We start from the raw sequence: 27,405 nt of genomic DNA, 5'->3' as shown, positions 1-27,405 counted from the left end.
GTCCTCTGTCCACTTTTCTTGTGCCAAATACAGGGGTACATTATAATCAAAGCTTAAATTAGTTTCAAATGTTTCGTCTTTGCTTGCTTGCTCTAGTTTTGATTCTCAGTACAGATGGGATGTTCAGTGACAGGTGTCTAATGTAAAAGTTGTTGGACCAGTTGGAGAGGTTGACTTTTTTTTTTTTAACAATCAAACTTACCTGTCAAACAACATTTCCTTCTTTGTTTTAACTGGCTTTGCAAGTCACAAATGACAACATGGTGGCATGACTTGCAAGTCCTAAATATAGTTTAGTGTAACTTACAACTTTGTGTCTTAAAAATGGCAAAGTGTGGGTCCACATGTGTTGAGCCTGTATAACCACCAACCAGTGTTACCTGAGAAAGGCCTATGTATTTGCAGAGATGTAAGCAAAACGAGTTGAACAAATATTGAATCAAGTGGGTGAAGTGCATGGGATGAGGAAGTCTTGGAATTTATGAAACTTCACGTGATGACTCATTCAGTTCCCATGAAAAGAATTTGAAAATTATACATTAGACTAGCTGCTTTTTTTTTTTTAATATAAGTTACTCTCTTCCTGTCGCAACCAGAAACTTTTCCAGCAATAAACAACAATGCTTGCAAAATATGCATATACCGATCTGTTGAAATGGGCTGCCCTGTTGAAATGAGCTACCTTATGTTTTCCATTTACATTTGTATAGATCCAATAAAGCTAACCTCTCCAGTTTTACAACATATTTTTTTGGTTTAGAGACAGCGTGTTTTATGCTGTTTGCACGCGGTGATCAAACTTTATATTTTAGTTATATAAAATTTCAACTCATTAAATGAATATGCGTAGATCATTTCGACAGTCGTATTATGCTATCAAATAGGGACCACAATGGCTCTATAATAATAATAAAAAAAAAACCTTTTTACTATTATTATTTTTTTATTGTTTAATTTTTATTTTATTATAGTTCTATGGGTAGCACATATAACAGGCCAATTTAGCCATCGAATAATGTTCCCGCTGCAGAATCTAGAATTTATTCATCCATCTATCCATTTTCGTCCGCTTATCCGGGGCCGGGTCGCGGGGGCAGCAGCCTAAGCAGGGACTCCCAGACTTCCTTCACCCCAGACACGTCCTCCAGCTCCTCCGGGGGGACCCCGAGGTGTTCCCAGGCCAGCCCAGAGACATAGTCCCTCCAGCGTGTCCTGGGTCTTCCCCGGGGCCTCCTCCCGGTGGGACATGCCCAGAACACCTCCCGAGGGAGGCGCCCAGGAGGCATCCAGAACAGATGCACGAGCCACCTCAACTGGCTCCTCTCGATGAGGAGGAGCAGCGGCTCTACTCCGAGCTCCTCCCGTGTGACTGAGCTCCTCAATTTATATTTAGAATTTATTCATTTAGATGAATTTGGGTAGAGGTAGCTCATTTCTACAGGCCTATATCTTCTATCAAATAAGGCTTTCACTGAAGATAGCACATTCTGACAGCCCAATTGAACCATCAAATAATGCTCCCACTGTGGAATCACCATTATTTACTCATTTACAGTACTGTGCAAAAGTTATAGGCAGTGGTGAAAAAATGCTGTAAACTAGGAATGCCTTCAAAAATGGAAACGTTAATCTTTTATTTTCATCAATCAACAAAATGCAGTGAATGAAAAAGAGAAATCTATATCAAATCAATATTTGGTGTGACCAGCCTTTGCCTTCAAAAGAGCAAAAATTCTTCTAGGTATACTTGCATGCAGCTTTTGAAGGAACTTGGCTGGTAGGTTGTTCCAAACATCTTGATCTACCCAAACTACAAGCACAGTCTTTTAACCCTTCACCTGAAGTGAAAAACCTGGGCGTCATTTTTGACTCTGAGCTGACTTTTATTCCACACATTAAGAACATTACAAAAATTGGTTTCTATCACCTAAAAAACATAGCCAGAGTCCGCCCCATTCTCTCTCTGGCCAACACAGAGACGCTGATGCATGCTTTTATCACCAGTCGAATAGACTACTGTAATGCCCTGCTCTCTGGTCTTCCCAAAAAGAGTATTTCGGGTTTGCAATTATTACAAAATTCAGCAGCACGTGTCCTGACGAGGACCAGAGGGCGGGACCACATTACACCGGTTTTAAAATCACTGCATTGGCTCCCTGTGAGTTTCAGGATCGATTTTAAAGTTCTTTTACTGGTTTTTAAATGTCTTAATGGTCTTGGGCCTTCTTATCTTTCAGAACTGCTTTTACCCTACGAACCCTCGCGGACCCTGCGCTCCTCCGGCAGCAGGCTCCTGCTCATTCCCAAAGTCAGGACACACACTCACGGAGAGGCGTCTTTTCAGTATTATGGTCCCCGTCTATGGAACTGCCTGCCGGAGGAGCTCAGGGCTGCAGAGAACGTTCATGTTTTTAAGAGCAGGCTCAAGACCCACTTTTTTAGCTTAGCTTTTGATTAAATTCTTATACTTTTACCTGTTTCTATTCTACACATTTTAGTATATTTATTTATTTTAGGCATATTTTTTTAGGATTTCCAGTGTTTCCTCTGTAGGAGCCCTCTGCATCGGGAGCGGAGGTCGGCTGTGGCTGCCGGGTTCTGTCCCGTGGGCTCCTGGTGGAGAGTTGGTGCTTAGGCTTCATCTCTCCCCTGGCTCCGGTGGTGGTTCCTGGTGGTGGTGGACGTCTCTCTGCTCCTGGTGTAGACGGCTCCTCTGATGGTGCTTTCTCAACTGGTTCGCCTGTACTCAGCCTCACATTTTACTATAGGGGATTTTATGTATTTTACTATCTTAGGGTGTGTGTGCGCGTGCGTGCGTGTGTGCTTGTGTGTGTGCGTATGTGTGCGAGTGGGTGTGTGTGTCTGGGTTGTTTGGTTGTGTGGAGTTGGGCAGGTGTGGGGTTGGATAAGTGGGTGGGTGGATGGAAATGTGGGATTGTTGTTAATCACTGTAAAGCACTTTGTGTTACGTTTTTGTATGAAAAGCGCTTTATAAATAAAGTTTGATTGATTGATTGAAGTACCAACTGCAGATCTTCTGTGGATGTAGGCTTCCTCACATCCTTCTGTCTCTTCGTGTAATCCCAGACACACTCGATGATGTTGAGATAGGAGCTCTGTGGGGGCCACACCGTCACTTCCAGAGCTTCTTGTTCTTCTTTACACTTCAGATAGTTCTTAATGACTTTGGCTGCATGTTTGGGGTCTTTGTTCTGCTGCAGAATAAATTTGGGGCCAGTCCTAAGCCTCCCTGATGGTAATGCATGATGGATAAGTATCTGCCTGTATTTGTCAGCACTGAGAACACCATTAATTCTGATCAAATCTCTAACTCCATTTGCAGAAGTGCAGCCACAAATGTTCAAGGAACCTCCACCATGCTTCACTGTTGCCTGCAGACACTCATCATTGTACCGCTCTCCAGTCCTTTGATATGCAAACTGCCTTCTGCTACAGACAAATAGTTCACATTTTGACTCATCAGTCCAGAGTGCATGCTACCATTTTTCTGCAATCCAGTTCCTATGTTTTTGTGCATACTTGAGTCACTTGACCTTGTTTCCACGTCGGAGGTATGGCTTTTTGGCTGCAACTCTTCCATGAAGACCACTTCTCGGCAGACTTCTCCAGACAGAAGATGGGTGTACTTGAGTCCCACTGGTTTTTGCCAGTTCTGAGGTGATGGCACTGCTGGACAGCTTCCGATTCTGAAGGCTAATAAGCTTGATGAGTCTTTCATCTAAGTTTCCTTGGCCGACCACTGCGTCTACGATCCTCAACGTTGCCCGTTTCTTTGTGCTTCTTCAAAAGAGCTTGAACAGCACATCTTGAAACCCCAGTCTGCTTTGAAATCTTTGTCTGAGAGAGACCTTGCTCATGCAGTATAACTACATTGTGCCTTGTTGCTGTGCTCAGTCTTGCCATGGTGTATGACCTGTGACATGAGACTGTCTTCCACAACCTCACCTTGGTAGCAGAATCTGGCTGTTCCTCACCCAGTCTTAAGCCTCCTACACAGCTCTTTCTCTTTCAGTTAATGACTGTGTTCCAACCTACGTGTGACATTGATCATTAGCACCTCTTGGTATAACTGCTTGATCATACACCTGACTATAATCCTAAATCCCTTACTTTATGTGTACCCCTTTGTGTGAATTGATGTTGGTTTGAAGGCTAAAGATGCCAAATATTGATTTGATTTAGACTTTTCTTTTGTTCACTTAGTTTGCATTGTGAAGATTAATAGAAACAATTAATTTGAAAGCATTATTTGTTTATAGCATTTTTTCACACCTGCCAAATACGTCTGCACAGTACCGTATATGAATATGGGTTGTGGTAGCAAATCTTTAGCCAGGCTGGCGCCACCTAGTGCCTCCACTCAAAGAATCAGGCTAGCAAATCTTTACTGTCTTCTTCCAAATAATGCAACCAGTAGAGGGAACATGTGTCACCTTTGTGATACTGGGGACATTGAAGATTGAATTGCATGGAACTGTCCCATTTTATTTATATAGTGCCAATAACAATGAACTTGTCTCTTGGTCATGACAGATGAGGACAGACAGAAGAAACAAAACAATCATTTATTTCAAAAATATATACACACCATCCATGGAGGGAAATTTACCCCATCTGTGCCTCAGAAGCTCAAATTGATATTTAAACAGTGCGTGGGGGCGTACGCATGCGCAGTAGTGCTAGGTAGCTCATATCAACAGGACCTCTGATCTCATCAGATCTCAGAAGCAAAGCAGGTCTGGGCTGGGTTAGTACTTGGGGAGGCAGCTGGGAATTCCAAGTGCCACAGTGGGGAGGCAGTGGCAGGAAAAAAAAACTACTGTTGCACACTTAGGCAAGGCACTTCACTACAGTGACATGCTTTGCTGTTGTGCATATATGTATATATATTGCCTAAAATGAAAGTGTGTGGATGAGTGTTGGTGGTAATCGAAGGGGCCAGTAGCAGAGATCGGCAGCCTCACTTCCATTAGTTTGTCCCAGGGCAGCTGTGGCTAAAAAAGTGGCTTACAACTGTGTGGCGTGAATAATGCACTGTAAAGCTTCTATGAGTGTCTGAAAAAGTGCTATATAAATTTGATCCATTATAAATTGAGTCTTACTATGTAAAAGTGAGAATGTGTTTAACTGTTAAAAATTGGTAATCAACGTATAAAACTAAATACTGGACACTTGAAGAATAAATTGACATTCACATGCAACACACCGATTTCCTCATGTAACAGTGAACCGGACACCATTGTGTCAGAACAGCCCTCGTCCAGCAGGTGTTTTCTGTAAACAACTCAGTATATTTAGTAGTGTTGAGTTACTAAGGACAAAAGTCAAAAGATTGCAAGTAAGTTAATGTGCGTTAGATACATGGTACAGTTTATTAAAATGTTGATAAAGCCCTCTGATCCAAAGGTTGGTAGTTCAGTGTTCAGTTGCTGCTCCCATACTCGATTCAGACAAGAGTAGAGTGGTAGAACAACTATATAAAATCGCATTTACCACTGAGCACCGTGCTTGAAGAATCTTTCATGGAAAATCTACAAGTTTATTTTGCTCCAGGAATTGTGTTAAAAAACAAAAAAAACAAAAAAACATCAGAATAAGTTTAGTTATATAGGTGACCAACAGTGGTCAATATTTTACAATGAAAAATAATAGTAAAATGAGAGACACAGCAATACGAAGGCCTATACTCCTGTTGTTCCCATACTGAATAAGATCACTGCACCAGAAAAGTGCCTAATGGTTCAGTAGCTACTTACAAGCAGGAGCAAGATGAAATTTCATATGGTTAAAGTGCATTGCTCTAGCATTGTTAGTCCTTAAAGAAATGTCTTGACAGAGTGCAGGGCCAATATATACATTTCAAAAAGTGAATCTCTTCTGCCATCTCTGAATCATGAGTTGACTCAGTCATTACAAACTACTTTCTTTGTTCACATCTGTCCTTTTGACAAAGTTAATACAACTAAAGCTCCAGAACAATCGATAGCACAGTTTTAGTCTCAAGGCTGCACTGGATGAAATAAGCTTCACCTTGATTCTGGCTCTGTGTCACAGGTTATCTGGGAAAAGCAAAATACTTTACAAATCAGAAATTTGTCATTGTTCAGTTTAAAACTTTCAAATTTAAAGTTACCTGCATTATGAAATTCATCCTCACAGAGTGACGTTGTAGCCTTGTCTTGTTGCCAGCCGTTGCCTATTGACAACAACAAACAAAAAGTCATCTTGTTTTCATGAACCATGAAATGTACCTGCTGAAAGGAGTGACACATACATGCCATTCATTCATACACACAAAGTAGTCATATCCCTGTGTACCAATACACACTCTCAAATGCCATTTAGAAAAAGTTGCACTTTTCATCAGTCATTTATAATATGTAAATATTTACCTTGTAACTGTTAGTGATTTATATAAAAAGTATTGGTAAGATATATTATGTTGCTAAATGCACTTTCTACAATATGATTTCTAAGTGGAACACATCGCTGCAAAAACTGATTTGCCTTAATGGGAACCTTAAAGCTCACATGGAATTACAAGGAATTACCATAGTTTTTTTGTTGTTGTAATGAGTAGATTAGAAATGGTTTATCATCTCATCACCTAAATTGGGGGAAGCTCTTTAAGCCATGAAAATACTATTGTGAGGCTCTCTTCCTCTCTTTTGAAATACTTTCTGTACAATATAGTGATTCATCATTAGTCATCATTAAATCATTAAATGGAACTAAAAGAACTATCAGGGTGTTATGAACTGCATTCTACATTAAAAAAAAGCAAACTGAATTAGTGCAAGTGTGAAAGTACCTGCGGTTCTTCTTTTGCTTCTGTCTGATCTTGGCGATAACAAAGGCTATTATGAGCACACCAAGGATGACTGCGATCACACTGACTGTGAGAGGCACACTGAGCGCCCCGTTCACTGTCTGGTCACAGAACTGGCCCCGGTATCCAAGTGCACACTCACACACAAGCTCTGTGCCTCCTCCTGGGGGAGACATACACGTCCCATGGCCATTACACTGGGTCTCTCCACATGTGGGCAGGTTGAAGTCTATGCCTCTCGGCTGGCCCACAGCAGGAGGAGGAGACATGGACATGGTGGTGGATGGAGAAAAAATGAGATTCTAGAGTAACTGGAGAAATTAAAAAGATGAAAGTCAACCTAGTGTCATGTAAAACAATTCATAAAAACACAATCTTAGTCAATAGCCACATACTCAACCAAAATAATTAACCCGACTCCCCTGAGGTCAGGTTGTTGTAATTTAGCCCCTCCCCCAAAGTAAACACCTTTTCATTTTGTACACAGGTTTAAGACCAGAGTTAATTGTCAGAGCAAATGTGAGGGAACAAACGGAAAAAATTTGTCCATGACTACAATCATAAACATGCACATTCCCAACCATATAAATAGTTAACTGGCACCAGTTTACAAACTGTACATTTTACAAGGATATACTTATTTGAAAACTATTCTAAACTATTTTATCAAATTTGTACTTGTGTACAAAGGACAGCCATGCAAGCAAGAGAAAGAATACAATAAATCCGTTAGACTGTGGAACAAACTAGAAGCTGGAGAAATGTTTATGATTGTGGTAGAGTTAAACATGAGAGCTGATAGAGGTCATGCTGCTGTACCTCTCAAGCATGCAGTCATACAGGTTTGAAAACAACACTGGGGAGGTCTTATACCTCACAGTACTCAACGTAAACTTCAAAATGCATTCAACTGACCTTTTTCAGTGATTTATTGTAGATCGCCGATCGTTTAAGTTGAACAAGTTGCTCCAAAAAGTCTTTAAAGCCTATAGAGTTGTGTCGTTCCTCTTTGTGAGACAATCTGAAACAAAAGGTAGGCGGGAAGAGGAAGAAAGTTGAGACCTGTGTAAATACCTTCCTTTTTTTCCATAATAGAAGCAACACAACTCACCTCCTCCCACTCACCTTCTCATGTTGTGACTCATATGCAACATGCTTGAGGTCAGGACTGGTAATCCTATGTGGGAAAAGGCATGGCGCATTTCCTAAGATGCCATACGATGTTACGCAGCAATAAAGGTTACCCAAGAGTCAATGCATAGATGCTCAAAGAGTTAAGTCAAGTCAGATATTTTATGAAAAAACAAGATCAAAAAATGTGCCCAGCAGGTTAACTCCAAAACTAGTGTAATAATGCGAGGACTTTTGCACCTAAATGGTCAGCCTCAAACATTATACGAAACACTTACGCCCTGACTTGGACTTAGTAGGCGTAAAAATGACATAGGTGTGTTTCTTGTAAGAGAAGGGGGTGGAAGCAGGAAAAGGCAAGTCAGAACAAGACAAACATGAAACTGTACCAGAGGACATGCTTATTTGGGATCGTGAGGGTTTTCTGGGGTACATCAGTAAAGGAGTATAGTTTGTATATAGTTACTGATCTCTAATGTCCATGAAATGTTGACTAGAGACAAGTCAGTTTAAAACATTGGGCAACAAAGCATGATTGTGACACATGAATGGTGTCGGAACCATTAAGCCAAATGCCAAACAAACATATAAGATCTAAGATGATTTTATTGCAGCAAGAGTTTAAACCCAGACATGACTGAGATAATTGCAGAGTTCAACATTTGCCCGTCTACATTGTCTACTGCTTCAACTGTAGTGACTCTAGGGTTAAACCAGGACTCTTCCCATCAACTGGAGAGTCTAGCTCCTGAAAAAAAAAACAAAAAAAAAAAACAAAACACAATCTCTTATTTTCTTATCTCATACCCTTTAGAATATCCCTTCACCCTAAAATTTTTACCTCATGGTCATAGTCGAACTGTTCCGAAGGTAAGCCGATGTTGGACATTAGAGTCTCTTTTTCTCTGGTACTGCTCAGTGCTAAAGCCAGGTCTCTCCTACAAAATAAAAACAACACAGATGACATTGATTTACCAGAATCAAGATTACAAGATTCAATCCTTGTAAATGTAACATACCAAGTCTACGAAAGCTGTAAGGTGACAATATTTGGACATTTGCTGTTCTTACACCTTACCTGTTACTAGTTACTTTTAGTATACTTTTAGTATTTTTATAGTATATATTATGTATTCAGGTTAATTTCCTAAGCATGTTTGATGCATTAATCTCTGGAAAGGTTCATTCATACCTTAAATTGTGCAATTTCCATTTCTTTTGAGATCAGCATTTTTTTACACTTAGTTGTTACTACTATTTAATTCTTAGTATTTTAAAGTAATGTTACTCTTGAGTACATATTTTGGCTGACTTACCCACCTCTGCATATTAAAAGGTTTACAGGGAGCAAATATTTGAAAGCTGATGCAAACAGTGGAAATTTACCTCAACTGATCTGTGCAAATGTTACAAAATCATTATGTAATATTTCTTTACCAACCTTTTTATGTAAATGAAAATGGCGGCAATCAACAATACAACCACAAAGAGCAGCCCCAGTCCTACAGCTCTTCCACTGTGTAAGGTTTCTGCTACTTGACAGAAGTCCCCTGTGTACCCAGCTACACACTGACAGCGCTGGACTGTGCCTTCACTAACACAGAAGCCATGGCCATTACACTGCAGGTCACATGATTCCTCTGATTTCTTTTGGCTGTTGGTGTCTGAAGAGGCAAGTGGGGACTTGACCAGGGAGCTCTGGTTGCTTTTAATTCCGGGGAGGCTAACGTCTTCGTATGAACCTAGGAAGAATAATAAATTGCTATATTTAAAGTGCAAATTACAGGGTTTTATACTTTTTACATTACTACTTGGTTTGGTGGGACAGTACCTGAGGTTAATATAAACCATAGGTTATACATCGGTTTAGTCAGTTTGTGAAAAAAAGTTAAGCACAAATATACAGGAAGTTTGGCAAGTTTTAAAATAGAATACCTCTACCCATGCCATTACCACTGAAAATTCCATCAAAAATTTTGACATAATTTATACCCAAGGAGGCCAGTTTAGACCACCTAACAGTTTAAACCTCCATTTATCAAAATTAAGTTGTTGCCATTTATTTTATATTATATTTAATTTAGGTCAGTCTGGCCCTTGTTACCATAGTCATGTAATAGTCCTCTACATAATTATGTCCTATCGGCTGCCCTTGTCCAAAAAGGAAGTAAAATTATAACTTCACCAAATTCACAAAAGAAAAAAAAAAACTAGACTAACACAAGATTGTATGTTAGTATGTTAGTAGTATAACAAATTATAAATTATCAGAAGACCAAATTAACCTCATTGGACTACACTCGATTTTTTAAAAATCAAATATGTTAATTATGTTTTTACTAAAATTAATAGTGTACCGTTATGTCATATGCTCTTTAAACTTGACCACATGATGAAACACTTACAATCTTGTTCATCGGAGCCATCCTGACAGTCCGCATGAGTGTCACAGAAGCGGGTGCTGCTGATGCATTTACTGCCATCAAGACAGGGCTGTGAGTCTGAGGGACAGGAGGGTAACGGGGCACAGGAAGTGACATTCACTATGTAGAAGCCCTGTCCACAGCGGCATGTGTTTCCGTCTGGGTACGGCAGACACAGGTGAGCACATCGTCCGTTGTTGTTGGCACAGCTGTTGCTTCCTGAATGACAAGATTTCATTTCATAATCATCTTTTCTGATTAGTTAACATTGTTTAGTTACCTTTAGACATTTAAATGTTACAAAATGTCAAACCAAATTTGAAATTCAAGCTGCTTGATCCTAGTAACCCAATAAAGTTCTTTAAAATGATATCCTATAACAATGGATACTAAGTGTTATTCAGTTTTGCTTTGGGGTATAGGTTTAAATTTGATTCTAAACAAAAACTTGAAGACAAAAAATATTCCAAACCCCATGAAAAACAACTCCATACGTGGTGCCAGTCTTACAATACACCTACAGAGGATCAAGACCAAGAGGGAGGGCTGTGATTTCGAGCTCATTCATGCAGACCCTCTCAGTGTAGTACAGTAACAGAATAGACCTCATCCCTGTGCAAGTATCACATCACCACATTCTATCTGACTTACACTAAGGGGCTCTTTCATGCTGTCCACCGTATCTGATAACACTGCATCAGCATTCTATACCACGTTACAGCTCAACTGGGCTAAATGTGTAGAAGCTCAATGTGAATTATATAAGATCAAAACAGTCAAAGCCAAAATTACAAACTATGGGAAATTTTTGTGTTGTAAACAAAAACTATCATTCAGTCTTAATCTATTCAGCTAAATGAAATACATTTAAATGTGTCAATGTTCACATTTCATCAGTGCATCAAAGCAAACTTTGCAAATGCGACACTCATCTACCCTCTAGTGGTTATAACCACGCATTACCACGTGAGTTTTACAAAACAAGCTTCTTTGTTATGAAGCTGAACACACAAAAGCTCACCACCCAAAGAGAATGTACACTGGAATCAATATGTATTGAATAAAAAGTGGCACTATGTAACTTTCCTGGTAGTAGGTCCACTAACTGTTTACCACTTGTGGAGATGTAATACCCTTTGCTTTGAATATTCATTATGACATGAAACTTATATCCATGGAGATAAGCACATTACATTACCAGGCAAAGTTACTGAGCAGGTCTGGAAGGGCAAGCCCCTTCAATGTGAGGATGCTTGTTTTCTAAGGCTTTAAATATTTGATATAAAATCATATTTAATCTAAATATGATTAAAAAAATAACAAGTATATAGTACTTGTATAAAGGAAGTATAAAATTACAAAAGTATAAAATTACAGAAATTGTCAGAAGACATACCAGACTGGCTGCTGTTGCTGTAGGCTTTTATTTCTACCAAGCTGATCTTTGTCTCAAACCACAGATGTTTTGGCTGCAGGCCATCACTAAACCATAGTCTGGTTACATCTATGCCAAAGAAATAAAATTCATGCAAATACCATAAGACAGATTTAATGAAATCAAGTCATCGTGTGTTTAGTGAGGAAACTTACCTTTGTCAAATGTCATCCAGAGCATTAAGTTTTCAATAAAGGTGAATGAGATGAGGAACCCAAGCCCTGTTTTGTACTGCTTAAATCCTGATCCATCCACACCCATAGTATAGATTACTCCCTCTCCTTGACAAAACACCAAGGTGTTAAAATGGACAAATCACAAAACTGAATTAAGGAAAAAGTTCTGCTCTCACCAGTATCAGCCCAGTAGATGACAGTGCCCGTGTCTGAAAAGACCAGTGAAGTGGGAATGCTGGACTTCTTCCATAGCACTGCCCTTTTCTGTCCATTCATCCAGGCACAGGTCACCTCTGCTTGATTGTTGCCCATCAAACCCACAGCTGTGTAGCACAGCCGGCCCGAGGGGGGATGCACAGCAATGGATGTAGTGCCCTGAATAACAAAGATTAGTAAAACACCTTTGATTTCACTATGAAATCCTTGTTCACCTTCATAAATCCAGGGAGCAGAGAAACAGTGTGGCCTTGTTCAGAAGATGTCACATGGAGATTGTGTCTTTTGCTGCTGCACCAGTAAAGGTTAGAAGTTACCCAGTCAACCGCTAGTGCAGAGATGGGGTCATCCTAAAAATAAAAACATGTGCGGTAATCTTATGTCTGTAAATTCTTTAATATGTTTTATACCTGGCTCAACTTTAAGGTTTGTCCATCAGCAAGCAGTGGTTGTCTTGACCTAGAGTCACTCAGTTTTAGTTTATTTACTGTTGCTAGAACTGCATCCACAATATACAGAGAAAGTCCAGGAATAGAGACATCCATTGATGAGGCCTCATTGACCCCAGGGAGAGCCAATACTCTTCCATTAGGAATTTTCTTGAGGCTCACACCCTCACTATACATTGAATGCAAGTGAATCTACAAGCAAGAATCAAATCCCACAGGTAATATTTAAAAACTGTTAAAACTGTACTTAAATAGAGTACCTGATAAATGGTTTGAAGAGACAGAAGCATGACAAAGGTGGTCTCCGTGGGTACAGTACATTTGAGGTTGTCCTTTGAAAGCAGCAGTCCCTTTGGGCACCTGCAGGCTGCAGAGAGGCCCTTGGAGGCCCTAGAGTTTCCACTCTGACTCCTCACTGCTGGGGCCAAAAGGCAGATATGGGAACAAGGCAACTGCTCACACGGATTGGAAACTGACGGTTGTGAAAGGGGATGCATAATCTGTAATGTAAAATGAAGTGAATAAAACATATATATATACACACACATAAAACACACACACATGTACGTTACCTTGAGGGCAAAAGGCTGCCCAGGTCTTTTAGCAAGAACCTTCTGATCTTTTCCAGTTCTTTTATCAGCAGAGCGAATACTTCTCTTTTTAGTGTCTGACCACAAGACTCGATCATTAAAGACAGACACAGAGAAAGGACTGGGAGTTTCTGCCAACTGAAGAATCTAGTGCAGAAATATGATACTCATTAAATTCTGATTCAAACCCTCAGTTATTTGGGTACGCTTTTCATGCTTGACCTTGACATTTTCTCCATCCATAGAGGCAGATCCAATGCAGCGCAGTTTCTCATCTGCCCAGTAAATCCTGTTGTCCAGAACATCAAAAGCCAAGCTCACAGGCCAGCTCAGGCCACGGCTGACCACCACCTTCCTCTTGGAACCATCCATCCCAGCCTGCTCGATCTGAGGAGTGCTGCCAATCTCTGACCAGAACATCAGCCTGAGTAGGACCAAAACTACATGAAGACTTCATGAAACAACTAATCCAATCATACAGAGACACTTACCCCTTATGTGAAACCAGAACAACTGAACTTGGCTGCTCCAAATCTCCGAGGACCACAGTATGGTCTTGTGCTTTCACAGTGTCATCACTGAGCTTCACTGCTAGAATCTGCCCCAGCAGCCCATCCACCCAATACAGGTTTTTACCCACCCAGTCCACTGCAATGAACTCAGACTTCACTCCTGTAACAGATTCAAGAAGCAGGTTCAAACACTCCAAAAAAAAGTAGTAGACTACTCTGGAAGAACACATACCTTTGATAAGTGTCCCTTTGTTGTTTGTGTTATTCATTTCAGCCCAACGTATGCTCTGATAGTTTGAGCTTAGCCAGTAAATCCTGTTTTTTGCCCAGTGATAGTCCAGTGAAAACACAGGTCGATTAGCTGATGACAGCACACGCAAGGTGCCACTATGGACTCCCAGGACGATCAGCTCTGACTGAACTGAGGCCAGAAGCAAGGCCTCACCTGAAAAGTACATTATATAGTGAAAATATATTGCATATTGCAAGTAAAAATAAATATTTGTCAAAGATGTTTTTTCTTGCCATTATAAAATCTGAATAGTTTTAGTATCAGATCAGTAAGCCCATAAGACGACTAGTGTAACTAGACCTAGGGTTACTTGATGTTTTTGGGTGTTGTTCAAAAAGCACTATATAAAACCAATAAGACAATAGCTGCTAAAACGCCATACCTTCAGTTTTGCAGCTTCTCTTGTCTTTTTCAAGGTAGAACCCGGGATGACAGTGACAGACATAGGACCCTCGAGTATTCAGGCAGATGTGTTTGCAAACTTCAGAGGAAACACTACTACATTCATCAATGTCAACACAGGATAAACCATTTCTGTATGGTTGGAACCCTGCAGCACAGAAGCATCGCTGCAGAAAATAAAAGTACTGTAAATCATGAAATGCTAAAAACTACTAAAAGGAAAAGTTTTATTGTATTAAGACCCAATCTTGTGCAATCACACCATTGAACCTAAAGAACACAAACTCACCGGACCACTGGGTGTGCTGACACAGTGGTGGTCACAATGAGGAGCCAAAGAACTGGAGCAGTTTGTCTGGTAACATCCAGCCCCTTCGTCTGATCGGTCAGCGCAGTTGGTCACACGGTTACACAGCTGCCTGGGCTCTAGGCATTCACCGCTCTCACACGTGTACAGATGAGGGGCACATTTCTTTTCACTGCCTATGAAAGCACATTTCATAACCTATAATGCAAATCTGCAAGTGTTTTATTAATTTAACAAATGCGTACAATGGTCTTCATCCTGTCCATTCTCACAGTCCTCCTTTCCATCACACCTCCAGGACACAGGAATGCACTCACTGCTGTCTCCACACTGCCACTGATATTCTTTGCATTTTACTGGGGCAGTTCTACAGCTCTAAATATAAACAAAAGCAAAATACTGCAAAAGCAAATACTGAGATGGCAATTTCTTTCATCTGAACCGCTCACCTTTTCATCATAACCATCTGCACAGTCATTCTCTCCATCACAAATCCACTCCTTCTGGAGGCACTCGTGGCTGTTTGGACAACGGAGTTGTGTTGGGCAGTGCGGTGGTCTGGAGCAGCCCTTCTCATCTGAGTGATCCCCACAGTCTGCATAGCCATCACAGCGCACAGCCTGAGACACGCACTGGCCACTTCTACAGCGATACTGGTTAGAATCACAAGCCACCAAACCTGAAAAACATCATTATGAACTGAATGTCAGCAAAGATTGTATCAGTTACACGGACCACTTACCACACTTGATCTCATCTGAGCCATCAACACAGTCTTTCTCCCCATCACAGAGGAAGGTGTCTGGGATACAGTGTGTGTTGTTGTCACACCACTGATGGCAGCCCTCACCAGTTCTCTTGCAGTTCATCTCATCAGAGCGATCCTGGCAGTCACTCTCACCATCACATACCTGCTCCTTAGGAATGCATCTCTTTCCATGAGCACACTGGAATTCCTCTAAAGCATAGACAATATGAATCTTCTAATATTTCACTTATAGAATTGTAATGACAATTATGTATTATTAATTATGTACATTGATAATCCACAGACCTGCTTTGCAGTCAGTTGCACATTGCTCTTCGTCTGACCCATCTTTGCAGTCCACCTCTCCATCGCACACATGGTTATACATAACACACTCCAGGCCATCTTTACACAACTTAAATCCCCGCCGACATTTTACAGGAAAGGAAGTTGCACTTACTGGGTTAAAAGGGGCTACAGGGATTCATATAAAATATATTTTAACAAGTATTCACAAAATATTCCAAGTCAAAAATAATGCTTAAAAAGGTAGGGCATATAGAATTTTGAATTACCCATCTATGTAAATATCAAACATGTTGAAACTAACACTGCTTTATTTTTATTTATTTTTTTAGAATAATTGACTTACAAGTTGCTTATGCTTGATTATTGTCTAGCTTTCTGATGGGTTAGTTTTGGTTCTGAAGTTGATTCTCCCCCTCATTTCCTATTCCAGCTGTAAAAGCTCTCTGATCTGAGCACTAACAACTAACCATTACTTAGCACCACTGCAGCTGCCAGTGTTTAGAGCTTAGTGAGTGAGACAGAATTGGCAACCCAGGTTAGGTTGTGCTTGTAGTTCCATTAAGCATGTATCCTATATACCCTTCCTTTAATAAAAGCATTAGCAGTTCAATTTGCAGTCATTGTAGTTGAAGTTGCATTACTTGTACAAAGTTTCTCATCTGAGCTGTCGAAACAGTCAGCGCGCCCATCACACATTTTGATTGGTGGGATGCAGTTGTTTCTATCCTGGCACAAGAAATCCGCTGTTCAAACAAAATACTATATGAACATTTGATTATAGCCGTTCATACGTTCCATGTACCTGGATTTCCACATACCTGGATTTTCACATTGGATTATACAGCCCTGCTCATCGAAACCATCTGGGCAGTCTTTCTTGGCATCACAAAGTTGGCCTTGGGAAATGCACACTGATGTACCTGGGCAGAGCAGCGACGGACTAACGCAAGATGGGGGCACTGCTGTCACTTTGTAATCTAACAAGAAAATTAAAGAATGAAAGAAACTACAGTGAGCAAAATGACATATTCCATTCTAGTAGACATCAGAACGTACCACATCCCTGCTCGTCAGTGCCATCTTCACAGTCAGTCTCTCCATCACACAGGAACGTTTTGGGAATGCAGCGCTTTCCATCAAGACAATGGAATTCACAGCTCTTTGTTTGTTTCAGACAGTTTATTTCGTCTGAATGGTCTAGACAATGGACCTTGCCGTCGCACACCTGTGAGCTGGGGATGCACATTTTTCCATGGGCACACTGGAATTCACCTTTGATAGATACAAGAATCTGGCTCGACCATTTTATATAGAAACTTACAATAATATACATACATGTTTATAGTTAAAATTTTGGAACAACCTTGTTTGCAAGATTTCAGGCATAGTAATTCATCAGATGCATCCGCACAGTCGTCTTCTCCATCACATAGATGGCTGAGTAAAACACACTCTGAGCCATCATTGCAGGGCTTTGAGCCTCGAGGGCACTGGAGACCACCAGATGAACGTGAAGACGTAATGTTTGGACAGTTAAACTCATCAGACCCATCAGTACAGTCAGTGCGACCATTACAAACCAGACTTTTTGAAATGCAGCTTAGATAATCTTTGCAGAGAAAATCACCTGTAAGAAACAACAGTTTGAGCGAAAGAATGCTTTTCAAGGGGTCTTTTCAGCAAATTTGGAAAATACTTGCTTTTATCAGAGCATTTCGTCTCACAATTCTCATCAAAGCCACCAGGGCAGTCTAACTTGCCATCACAGAACTGTGTTGGGAGAATACACACTGAGGATTCAGGACACAGGACTGATGGACTAGCACATGACCACTTCACTTCATTCATAGATGGGGACTCTGCTTTTACAGAACTGATTGGATCACTGTCATCCTTGTCATCTGGAACTGAAGTGCAGCCACCATACATTTACATTGAAACACATCATCAACCATTTCTGTGAGTGTAAAAATATTTTGATATACTCACTACACCCGTCCTCATCTGATCCATCACTACAGTCCCTCTGTCCATCACACACATGGCTGAAGAGGACACACTCAGACCCGTCCCTACACAGTCTGGAGCCATGGCGACACTTCAGGACATTGGGCGGGGCAGTGGGTGGGGCTAAACTTGGACAGCTCACTTCATCTGAGCCATCTATGCAATGAGCCCGACCATCACAGATCAGGTCCTGAGACACACAGCTCCTACGATCTTTGCACAAAAAGTCACCTATGTAGAAATAACCATCAAGCATTTAATACGGTGGTAAAGTGTAAAAGTCATTAGGTCTTAATTACACACCTTTGTATGGACATATGTTGACACATTTCTCATCTGATCCATCAGGACAGTCCTTTCTCCCATCACAAAACTGTGTTTCCAGGATGCACACAGATGAACCAGGGCACAGGACTGAGGGGCTTCTGCAGGCTGGTTGGGTTGGAGGCACAGTGAATGGTGCCGGTGAGGAATTCATTTTTTCTGGACTTCTCATTGTTTCTGGACTATCTGTAAGAAACATTCAAATCACTAGTTTGTTAACCTCTAAAAAAATGTAAAAAGTGAGCTAATGTGACAGATTTAGATAATTTCAGGAAAACCAAGGACTCCATTGCATTGAATCTGAGCCCCAACTTGTGCCATAATGCCAGAGTTATCAAATTCATCACATACCACAGCCGGCCTCATCTGATCCATCAGCACAGTCTTTCTGTCCATCACACACATGGCTGAAGAGGACACACACAGACCCGTCTGCACACAGTCTGGAGCCAAAGCGACACTTGCGTATGACTGATCGAGACGTTGGATCAGCTAAACTTTGACAGTTTCTTTCATCTGAGGAGTCCAGGCAATGAGCCCGACCATCACAAACCATATGCTGTGAGACACAGCTCCTGTGGTCTTTGCACAGGAAGTCAGCTTGAAAACAAACATTTAGAATTCAATCTAAATCTCTAGTCTAAATTGATTCCCAAAGCTACAAGTAAAGTGGCAATATGCTGAGCACTTACTCGTGTATGGACATCTTTTGACACATTTCTCATCTGATCCATCAGGACAGTCCTTTCTCCCATCACAAAACTGTGTTTCCAGGATACACACAGATGAACCAGGGCACAGGACTGAGGGGCTTCTACAGGCTGGTTGGGTTGGACGTTGAGTGAATGGCTGAGTTGATCGTGTTGTCTCTGGACCTCTTGTAGTCGTCTCTAAAGCATCCATTAAAAAAAATAAAACACAGGGAGCTGGATAGCATGGTGATGTAAGCGCTCATTCATCATACCATTTTTTTTAAATAGAAGTTTTCCACTTAAAAACTTTGTATGCAATCAAAGCTAAACATTTTGGGGAATAGAAATTTTGTGCAACTTGAATGATAAGACTTAGAATGAAAATGAGTTTGTAGTTCTGGGCATCTGCCTTTGAAAAAACTATATTGTCTAAAAGTATGATATTAAAAAGAAACAAGTTATTTGTAAGATTATGGTACACTTTATTGTACCTATAGAAAAAGAAATTGTCCTCTGCATTTTGACCGATAATTCAATGCCCGTTTTACGTTTTAAGTGTCAAAATAAAGCCTTATTTTTTTCTAATTATTAAATTTCTGCTTACCACACCCATCCTCATCTGATCCGTCAGCACAGTCCCTCTGTCCATCACACACATGGCTGAAGAGAACACACTCAGACCTGTCCGCACACAGTCTGGAGCCATGGCGACACTTAACTATGATTGGTCGAGACGTTGGATCAGCTAAACTTTGACAGTTTCTTTCATCTGAGGAGTCAAGGCAATGAGCCCGGCCATCACAAACCATATGCTGGGAGACACAGCTCCTGTGGTCTTTGCACAGGAAGTCAGCTTGAAAACAAACATTACGAATTAGTCTATGGCCCTTATGTGTGCGATAAAGACTGGGTGATCCTGTGTCCACTCATTTACTTACTCATGTATGGACATCTTTTGACACAGTTCTCATCTGATCCATCAGGACAGTCCTTTCTCCCATCACAAAACTGTGTTTCCAGGATGCACACAGATGAACCAGGGCACAGGACTGAGGGACTTTTGCAGGCAGGCTGGATTGGAAGCACAGTGAACTGTGGAGTAGGTGGTGGTCGTTCCATTACTGGTAATTTATTATCCTGAAGGGCATTGGCAGCATGTTCTGCAGAATAAGGGGCAGAGAGGTAGCATTTCGTCAATAGTATATGTATAGAGCTATGCAATCATGCTTGGAGAATTCAGCTTCCATTTGACAATAGTCATTTCATCATTAAGAGTACAACATCAGCTCACCACACCCGTCCTCATCTGATCCATCACTACAGTCCCTCTGTCCATCACACACATGGCTGAAGAGGACACACTCAGACCCATCCCCACACAGTCTGGACCCATGGCGACACTTCAGGACATTACGCGGGGAAGGGGGAGGGGCTAAACTTGGACAGTTCATTTCATCTGAGCCATCTATGCAATGGGACCGACCATCACAGACCAGGTCCTGAGACACACAGCTTCTACGATCTTTGCACAGGAAGTCATCTGGAGTGGAGTAGTTAAAAAATAATTTAAGGATACTGTATGCGTTATATGATTTAAATCTGAAAAAAAAAAATGCATGCCATTACTTTTTGAAGCACATCTTTTGACACAATTATTTTCATCAAATCCATTTGGACAGTCCTTGATGCCGTCACAAACTTGACTTGGGGAAATGCAGAGAAGAACCGAAGACTGAGGACAGAGCACTGAAGGACTTTTGCACATTTGTCTGGATTGAGGATGTGGAGATGAAGTGGATGTGTCTGACTGTTGTGATGGATCTAGTAGTAGGTACACATGAGGATTATTCAGTGTTATTCAAGTTGCCCGCTTCAGATTTTAAAAACATGAAACTGTGTAGTACTTTAATAATGCAGTCAACATAAGAGTAATAATTGAAAATATACAACACTACTATAGCAAACAGATATATTTGTCAAGTACTGAGTGTGACACAAAATTTAGGTGATGCTCAAGACAGAAAAGCCTGGGAACTACTGCACCTCTATAGAAATACTGAATAGAAATCTATCACTTTTCCAACCTGCATGGAAGTCTTTGAGTGCATGTATAACACCGAGCACATGGCTTTGCACAGCTATGGACTGGATGGGTCTTCCATCTCTGCGATCCCAAAGAGTCATTGTGTTTTCAGAGAGAGACAGGAAGAAAGGTTCCAGAGCAAAAACGACAGATCCAGTTATGTTCCATCTTTTACCGGCTATATGGCTTTTGTCCCAAAACAAACTCATGGTTACCAAACCTGGAACAATACAAATAATGTAAAATGGTCACTTTCATTTTAGGTATGCAAAATCAGAAGCTCACATGCAACACTTGTCTTGAATGGATTACTCTGTATAAAAGATGAAACACATTTACATACCTGCAGGATTAGAGTTCCAGAGAAGACTGTTGGCCCTCAGGTCAAAAGCTAGCGTCCCCACTACTCCTCCCCCTAAGCGGAGCAAAGCTAAGGGTTTACCTCCCATAATGCTCATGGTAAAAATATGACCTCCTTCCATCCACAAAAGCCCTCCCCTCAGCCAATCCAAGTACAGCTCCTCAATCTTTCGTTGTGAGTCATAGAGTTTCTGGGTGTAACGGCGGTCAGTGTTGATCACGTTTATGCTCTTTTGATCACATGACACCCAATACAAGTTCCCACTTCTTTGATCCACTTTCAGCAGGCAGGCTAGGGAATGAGGCGTTAAAAGGAGTCGTTTGAAAAATAAAGTTAATATAAAAGTTGATCATTTTAGAGATTTGTTGTCTAACCTGGTGAAGATGTTGGTATTTTTTCAGTCTTGACCTGCGTCAGACTGGTGCGCTTCACGTATCCAGTTTGGTTTGCCCAATAAAACCAGTCTCTGTACCAGTCCAAGTCAAATGACAAAATGCCCTCATCTGTTGTAAAGAGCTGGACTTCAGTAGCATCTCCATCTCGAAACTCCACAAAGTTGACAGTGCGAAGGGTACCATAAACAACTCTTGGATCTGTATGAACAAAAATAATCTATAATTTAAGTGTTTCATCTTAGGCAGAGATAAAGCAAGCAAACCTACATTCACATACGCCATTGGGCAAAAGTAGTTTGGAGTTTGGGCAAGTGCAGGTGAATCCCAGAATGTTGCTTTTGCTGAGCAGGCAGATCTCACATGGCGCTCCTACACATGGAGAAGAGACTACAGGCACAAATGAATTATTTCTATTTGTAATCACAAATAGTATACATTACAGACTTCATGTGATAAATATGAGTGCCTTATTACCTTGTGGTTGCTGCAGCTCATGGAACACACTTATCAAAGGCAGGGGGTCTTTCCAGATCAGTCTCCTTTGGTTGGGAGAGACTGGAGCCTGCCATAGACCCTTTTTGTCACTCCAGTAGAAAAATTGCTCAAACACAGTGAGACTCAGAGCAGGTCCTTGGCTAAATACTCCATGAAATGAATATCGACCACTACCATCCATCTTCACAGTCTCTATAGACTATACAAAATAACACAAACATTAATCAATTGGAAAGACAGTTGGGTGACAGTAAAGCATGCATGTCAAGTATAGTCAAGATTGAAGATTAGTAAAATGGATAGCTAGAGGTAAAAACTGTGGCGTATGTGGCATTTAATGAAAAAACAGACAAGGAGAATTCAATGTGTAAAAGAAAGGTATCTTGGTAACCTTGCCATAGATGGGCACATTTGGGCGGTGCTACTATTCGTACATATACTGTTCTGTGGTCACCTTCTTCGAGTCACTGATCCAGTAGAGTCTTCTGGCGGCTACATCAATAGTGAGGCCATGGGCAGCCTGAGCGGTGAGCACGGTCAGAGACCTCCGATCTGATCCATCCATCCAGGACTTCTCTATGGTTACTCGCTCACTTGGCCCAGCATTTATCCAGAACATCAAACTGCAACAGCAAACAAGATTTGAACTAAACTAATAATCATGTTTTATTTTGGTTTGTAATACACATAACCGAAGGAAAACTACTGTCACAACTGTACTGAAGGCAAATCCTTAAAATGGATTTAACAGTATATAATTAATATACTTTTCTAATCATTCCTTGGTTTGGAGGGATAGTACCTGTGGTGATTAGTAATCATAATTTTACATCAAGTTGCAGTTAGTGAAGAAAAATAGAAAACAGTTGTAAAACCACAGGCTACAGGAAGTCGCAGGAAGTTCTAAAATGGAATACATCTACGTCATCAACTATCATCAATTCCATCCAAAATGCAGAGGCAATTTCCACACAGGAAAGCCATTTTTCCTGACAGTTTAAACACTGATTTAACAAAGGTGTTGTAATTTATTTTTCATTGTCAAATCTATTGGGCAATTTAGAGAAGTTTTAGTCCTAGTTAATATCGTGGTTCTTAGGTAACATACCTCTACCTACGTCATGTCGGATGCCCGTGTACAATCACAAGTAAAATTCTAAATAAAATGACCAAAACTAGAACATTTTTTAGTAATGTTATTGACTACGTTTTAGAGAAATTAGTCTTCTAGTCATATGCACATTAAATTATGTTACTGCAATTATATTAATATAAAACATGTTTATTTTATTAATGTTTGTTTAAACAAATTCCATACTGATTAGCCATGCATACCTCTCAACAGGCAACAGCACCAAGTCAGATGGATTGACATTTTTGCTTAAGACAGTGGTGTAACTTTTTCCATGTGCCACCTGCATATAGATTGTCCGGGTCTCTTGATTGGCCCAGTACAGCTGTCCATTTAGCCAATTGCAAGCTAAACTTTGGATACCAGGCTGGCCTAAGGGAATGAATATACTTGATTTAAAATAAATAATTAAAACACAAGATTTTGAAGAGCACAAACCAGCATAGATGGTCCAGGTCTGATGTCCATCAGTCTTGTGAATCTGTCCATGGCCGTCAGCCCAGTAGTACAGAGCTCGTTTCAAGTCAAATGCCAAGGCCACTGGCTCATACACAGCAAACTGGACTACTTCAAAATGTCGAGATTTCACGTCCAAAAGCCCCAAAGTATTCCTCTGAACCGTCACCAGTCTCGTAATATTGCCTTCAGAAATGTACAGTTTTTGAATTATAAATTTAAAGGTGCATTAGGTCATTTTTCTGAAGGTTAGTTTATGCAACCTTCTTATCATAGGGAGATATTACAGTTAATCTCATAATCTTGCAGTTTATCAATTACAACTGTTTTTGTTGCGTAGAAACACTTTGGAAAAACAAGCATTTCTACTATGAGTGGGATCATTCCTCCACAGATCTGACCTGTAACTTGGCCTGACGGCATTATCTGTTTTTTTTTTGGTTTTTTTACAGAAATGGTAAAGTTTAACACTCTACATTGGATCATTCCTGACAAAGCAATGAAATCTCCAAATTGACAAGTATGTGGCTTACAGAAAAGTGACATAATGCCCCTTTAAATTAAAACAAAAAACAAAAAAAAACCTTTGACCTTGTTTGATCTGAACAAAAATCATATCACACATTGTATAAACACCCTTAGATCAAAGTCAGTTATTGATGCTGAGCAGCTTTTACACCTGTATAGCATTACCTGTAGCCAAACACATAGAGCCTTTGGTTAGTGTGAATCCTTCTCGGCATTGGCAGTAGTATGACCCCACAGTGTTAACACAGGAGTGCATACAAACAGGACGGGCCAGGGCGCACTCATCCACATCTAAAGCATTGAGAGGGGGGGTACTGATCCTTTAGTTTCACAGTGAACTATGTGAAGTGAACTATGCAAGTAAAAGATTAACAAACCTTTACAAGTAGCTCCGTCAAAAGACAACTCGTATCCCACTGGACAAGAACACAGAGCTGCCCAGGGTTCATCAACACAAAAATGACTACAGCCTCCGTTATTTATGGAGCAAATCCGTCCTGTAGTGAAAGTGTAAATATTGCAGTTCCAATACGCTTTTGAGGAATCATTTCCAGTTTGAAGCATTCTAGTGTCTTGTCTCACCACATGTAATAGGCTCATCTCGTCCATCAGCACAGTCCACTGTACCATCACACCTTTTTTCTAGAGAAAGACAAGTTCGATCTGGACACCTTATGCCTTCACTGCACTGACCTTTAAGAATTTAACAAAATATAACAAAAAAATTAATACCAAAGTTTACATTTTACTTTCCACATTTAAACAGTGACACTGACAAAAACTCACTAAATGTAGGATATTTGTAGAGAAGTTCTAGTAACAAGCATAAAAAAGATTAAAGGGCCCATATTACACTAATTTCTGACCTAAGTTAATTTAGTTTACTCATTTGAGACATACTTGGAGTTGTGTTTCATTTACACAAAACACAAAAACCCTGGATATTTAGGCTGAGTTCTTCTCTCAAACTGAAAATACTCTGTTCTACCTCATGATGTCATGTGGTAATACAGAAATGCTCCACTGTGTTTTTAAACCCCTTACACCCTCCCTAGAATAACTTGGATAAGAAAGCTGTTAACTTGAAAACTATGTCAATTTTGTGTAAACATACATTACCCTTACTCTTGCTGTGTATATACATCCTCATAATCCAAATAAAATCATTAGACAACTAATACAAATTGGGTTGACTAAAACAACCACTAACTCACTCAAAGACTACAGCCCTTCCACATTTATTAGAAAACATTCCTACAGCTCTGTGTACCCGTTTGATAGGCTGCAGGGTTATGGTTAAAGTTATGGCCTGGATTGAGATTATGTTTAAGATTAGAGCCAGAGTGAGGGTTGGGGTTATGGATTTATTTAAAGAGTCATGGGGACCCAAATATGCTCCCTTTCAGTGATTGCAAATTTAACATGGGAAATACTGTACATTTAAAACTTACCACAATTCTGCTCATCTGAATTATCCAAGCAGTCATTCTCTCCATTGCAGCGCAGTTCCATGGCGATACATAGATCGTTTTTACAGGTCCACTCGGAGTTCAGACAGCCCAAGGAGTGTTCACAGTTCTCCTCATCATAGCCTGTTGGACACTGCTTCTTCCCATCACAGTGAGCAGACAGGTCTACACAGTTCACAGAGTCGAGACAAGAAAACTGGCCCTGCGGACAAGCGGAATAGCCTGTGCGAACAAGAATAGTTTGAACATCTTAAATATGAATAAGTCATTTCATACACATGATTACAACTTACTTTCACAGTCCATTTCATCTGTTCCATCAAGGCAGTCTCCTTCCCCATCACATCTCCAAACAGCAGAGATGCAGCTCCCATCATCACACTGCCACTGACTGGAATGACATGCAAGCATCTGGCCTACTGCAGAGATATGGAGTGAAAAGAAGACACATACCAGTGAGGTGACATTTTTTGTAATGTGAAGATCAAAAGGCTCATTCATTCACTTCGTACAACAGCCGTGAGACATGATGCATCAACATATTCTTACAACAATATTACGAAGTATTTGAGACGAATAGGTGCTTTTTTTTTACTTCATAAAGGTGGTGAATGAAATGCCCATTACTATCCTTGTTACGTGTGATCTTTGCCATATTCGGTTGGTTTGCGGATTTGTCAGTGTTTACAACTGTTGATCACATTCATTGTGGTCAAAATCTGACTCTTTCCCTAAAACAAAACCATAAATCCGTTTTCCTACCCGCGAAAAGCCTCAGCCTGGTTAAAAGGACCAAACAAACGCAGTGGCGCAGGTCCATGTCGGCCCAGGCTCATCGGGACAAACAGCAGCAGCTGGGGGGAAAAGGCTTTAATGAGAGAGCTCACAACTGCACGTGTGTACCGTCCGCGCGCACTGTACTCTCAGTCACGTGACCTCGTCTTTTTTTTACCCTCCACCAATAAAACAATGCGGAAAAATAAATGCCGCAGAACAAACCATATAACCTACTCATGTATCCATTAATAACTTACTACATATGCGCGTGTATGTGGTTAGAATAGATATGTGACATTAAAATTACATTAAACCGTGAAGCAACGCAACATAAACGTCTCCGACTGAGAAACTTTCGATGTTTTTGCTTTTGTAGCATAACCTATTCACATAGGCCTAGATTAGCCCTTTCAGCTGCTAATCAGTCACACTAATTACTTACTGGGTCATCGTGGTCTGAAATAAATAAATTGTGGTGTCAAAATAAATAATAGGCTACTGTTACAGGTTAGTGTGTGTACGCTGAATGATCTGGCCAAATCATTGTAAATAATAATGCAACAAATAAAGACAATCCAATTTAAAATGTATGCTATGAAATGCATAGGTCACCTATCCACTGCTCACTTCAAAATGACTAATATGTTTTGGACGCAAACTTTATTTCACATTTACGCACAACGTTTACAGGACTAGACACTGAACCTAGAACTTCTATTTGGCACCAAAATGAACATGTCACAACACGAAGTCCAGAAACTGGCAAAAGCAGCATAATATCTCCTCTTGGTCAGCGCTTGGACACATGTTAGCCTATAAAATCTTGTGATGCAGGCACATGAAAGC

General features: G+C 40.5%; 1 protein-coding gene across 1 annotated transcript; it reads right to left on the bottom strand.

The window, feature by feature from the left end:
• Nucleotides 1–5,370: 5,370 nt before the first annotated feature.
• LOC110166368 (low-density lipoprotein receptor-related protein 2-like) lies at nucleotides 5,371–26,669 on the bottom strand. The gene is made up of 51 exons (XM_055154142.1): nucleotides 26,545–26,669; nucleotides 26,076–26,201; nucleotides 25,765–26,004; nucleotides 24,896–25,006; nucleotides 24,691–24,810; nucleotides 24,479–24,604; nucleotides 23,768–23,971; nucleotides 23,533–23,701; nucleotides 22,652–22,820; nucleotides 22,177–22,396; nucleotides 21,970–22,089; nucleotides 21,682–21,900; nucleotides 21,290–21,598; nucleotides 20,948–21,166; nucleotides 20,490–20,684; nucleotides 20,155–20,403; nucleotides 19,802–20,023; nucleotides 19,468–19,716; nucleotides 18,864–19,061; nucleotides 18,523–18,771; nucleotides 18,151–18,357; nucleotides 17,830–18,078; nucleotides 17,541–17,747; nucleotides 17,204–17,467; nucleotides 16,897–17,112; nucleotides 16,659–16,817; nucleotides 16,482–16,583; nucleotides 15,838–16,005; nucleotides 15,526–15,741; nucleotides 15,233–15,462; nucleotides 15,029–15,158; nucleotides 14,766–14,959; nucleotides 14,457–14,643; nucleotides 14,015–14,227; nucleotides 13,762–13,942; nucleotides 13,493–13,694; nucleotides 13,253–13,417; nucleotides 12,941–13,180; nucleotides 12,642–12,872; nucleotides 12,447–12,581; nucleotides 12,192–12,390; nucleotides 11,995–12,120; nucleotides 11,801–11,908; nucleotides 10,387–10,623; nucleotides 9,423–9,723; nucleotides 8,823–8,919; nucleotides 7,962–8,729; nucleotides 7,766–7,871; nucleotides 6,833–7,161; nucleotides 6,155–6,217; nucleotides 5,371–6,080 (listed from the first exon to the last, which is right to left on the bottom strand). Exons 1-47 carry the CDS (start codon nucleotides 26,600–26,602, stop codon nucleotides 8,661–8,663), a joined length of 8,805 nt encoding a protein of 2,934 aa, XP_055010117.1. The 5' UTR covers nucleotides 26,603–26,669; the 3' UTR covers nucleotides 5,371–6,080; nucleotides 6,155–6,217; nucleotides 6,833–7,161; nucleotides 7,766–7,871; nucleotides 7,962–8,660.
• Nucleotides 26,670–27,405: the final 736 nt, after the last annotated feature.

This window comes from Boleophthalmus pectinirostris, unplaced genomic scaffold, assembly GCF_026225935.1.
Source record: "Boleophthalmus pectinirostris isolate CB_2022bp ecotype Guang Dong unplaced genomic scaffold, ASM2622593v1 HiC_scaffold_18, whole genome shotgun sequence".
NCBI classification, from domain to species: domain Eukaryota; kingdom Metazoa; phylum Chordata; class Actinopteri; order Gobiiformes; family Gobiidae; genus Boleophthalmus; species Boleophthalmus pectinirostris.
This window is presented reverse-complemented; position numbering and strand designations above follow the sequence as displayed.

Excerpts from the sequence above, each read along its gene's own strand:
- LOC110166368 (XM_055154142.1), bottom strand. The coding sequence starts at position 26,602 with ATGGACCTGCGCCACTGCGTTTGTTTGGTCCTTTTAACCAGGCTGAGG. Across the intron at positions 24,811-24,895 it reads AGATGAGCCTATTACATGTG|GACGGATTTGCTCCATAAAT; the intron begins GTGAGACAAGAC and ends CTTTCACTACAG. Across the intron at positions 18,772-18,863 it reads CAAAAGATGTCCATACACGA|CTGACTTCCTGTGCAAAGAC; the intron begins GTAAGTGCTCAG and ends TTTGTTTTCAAG.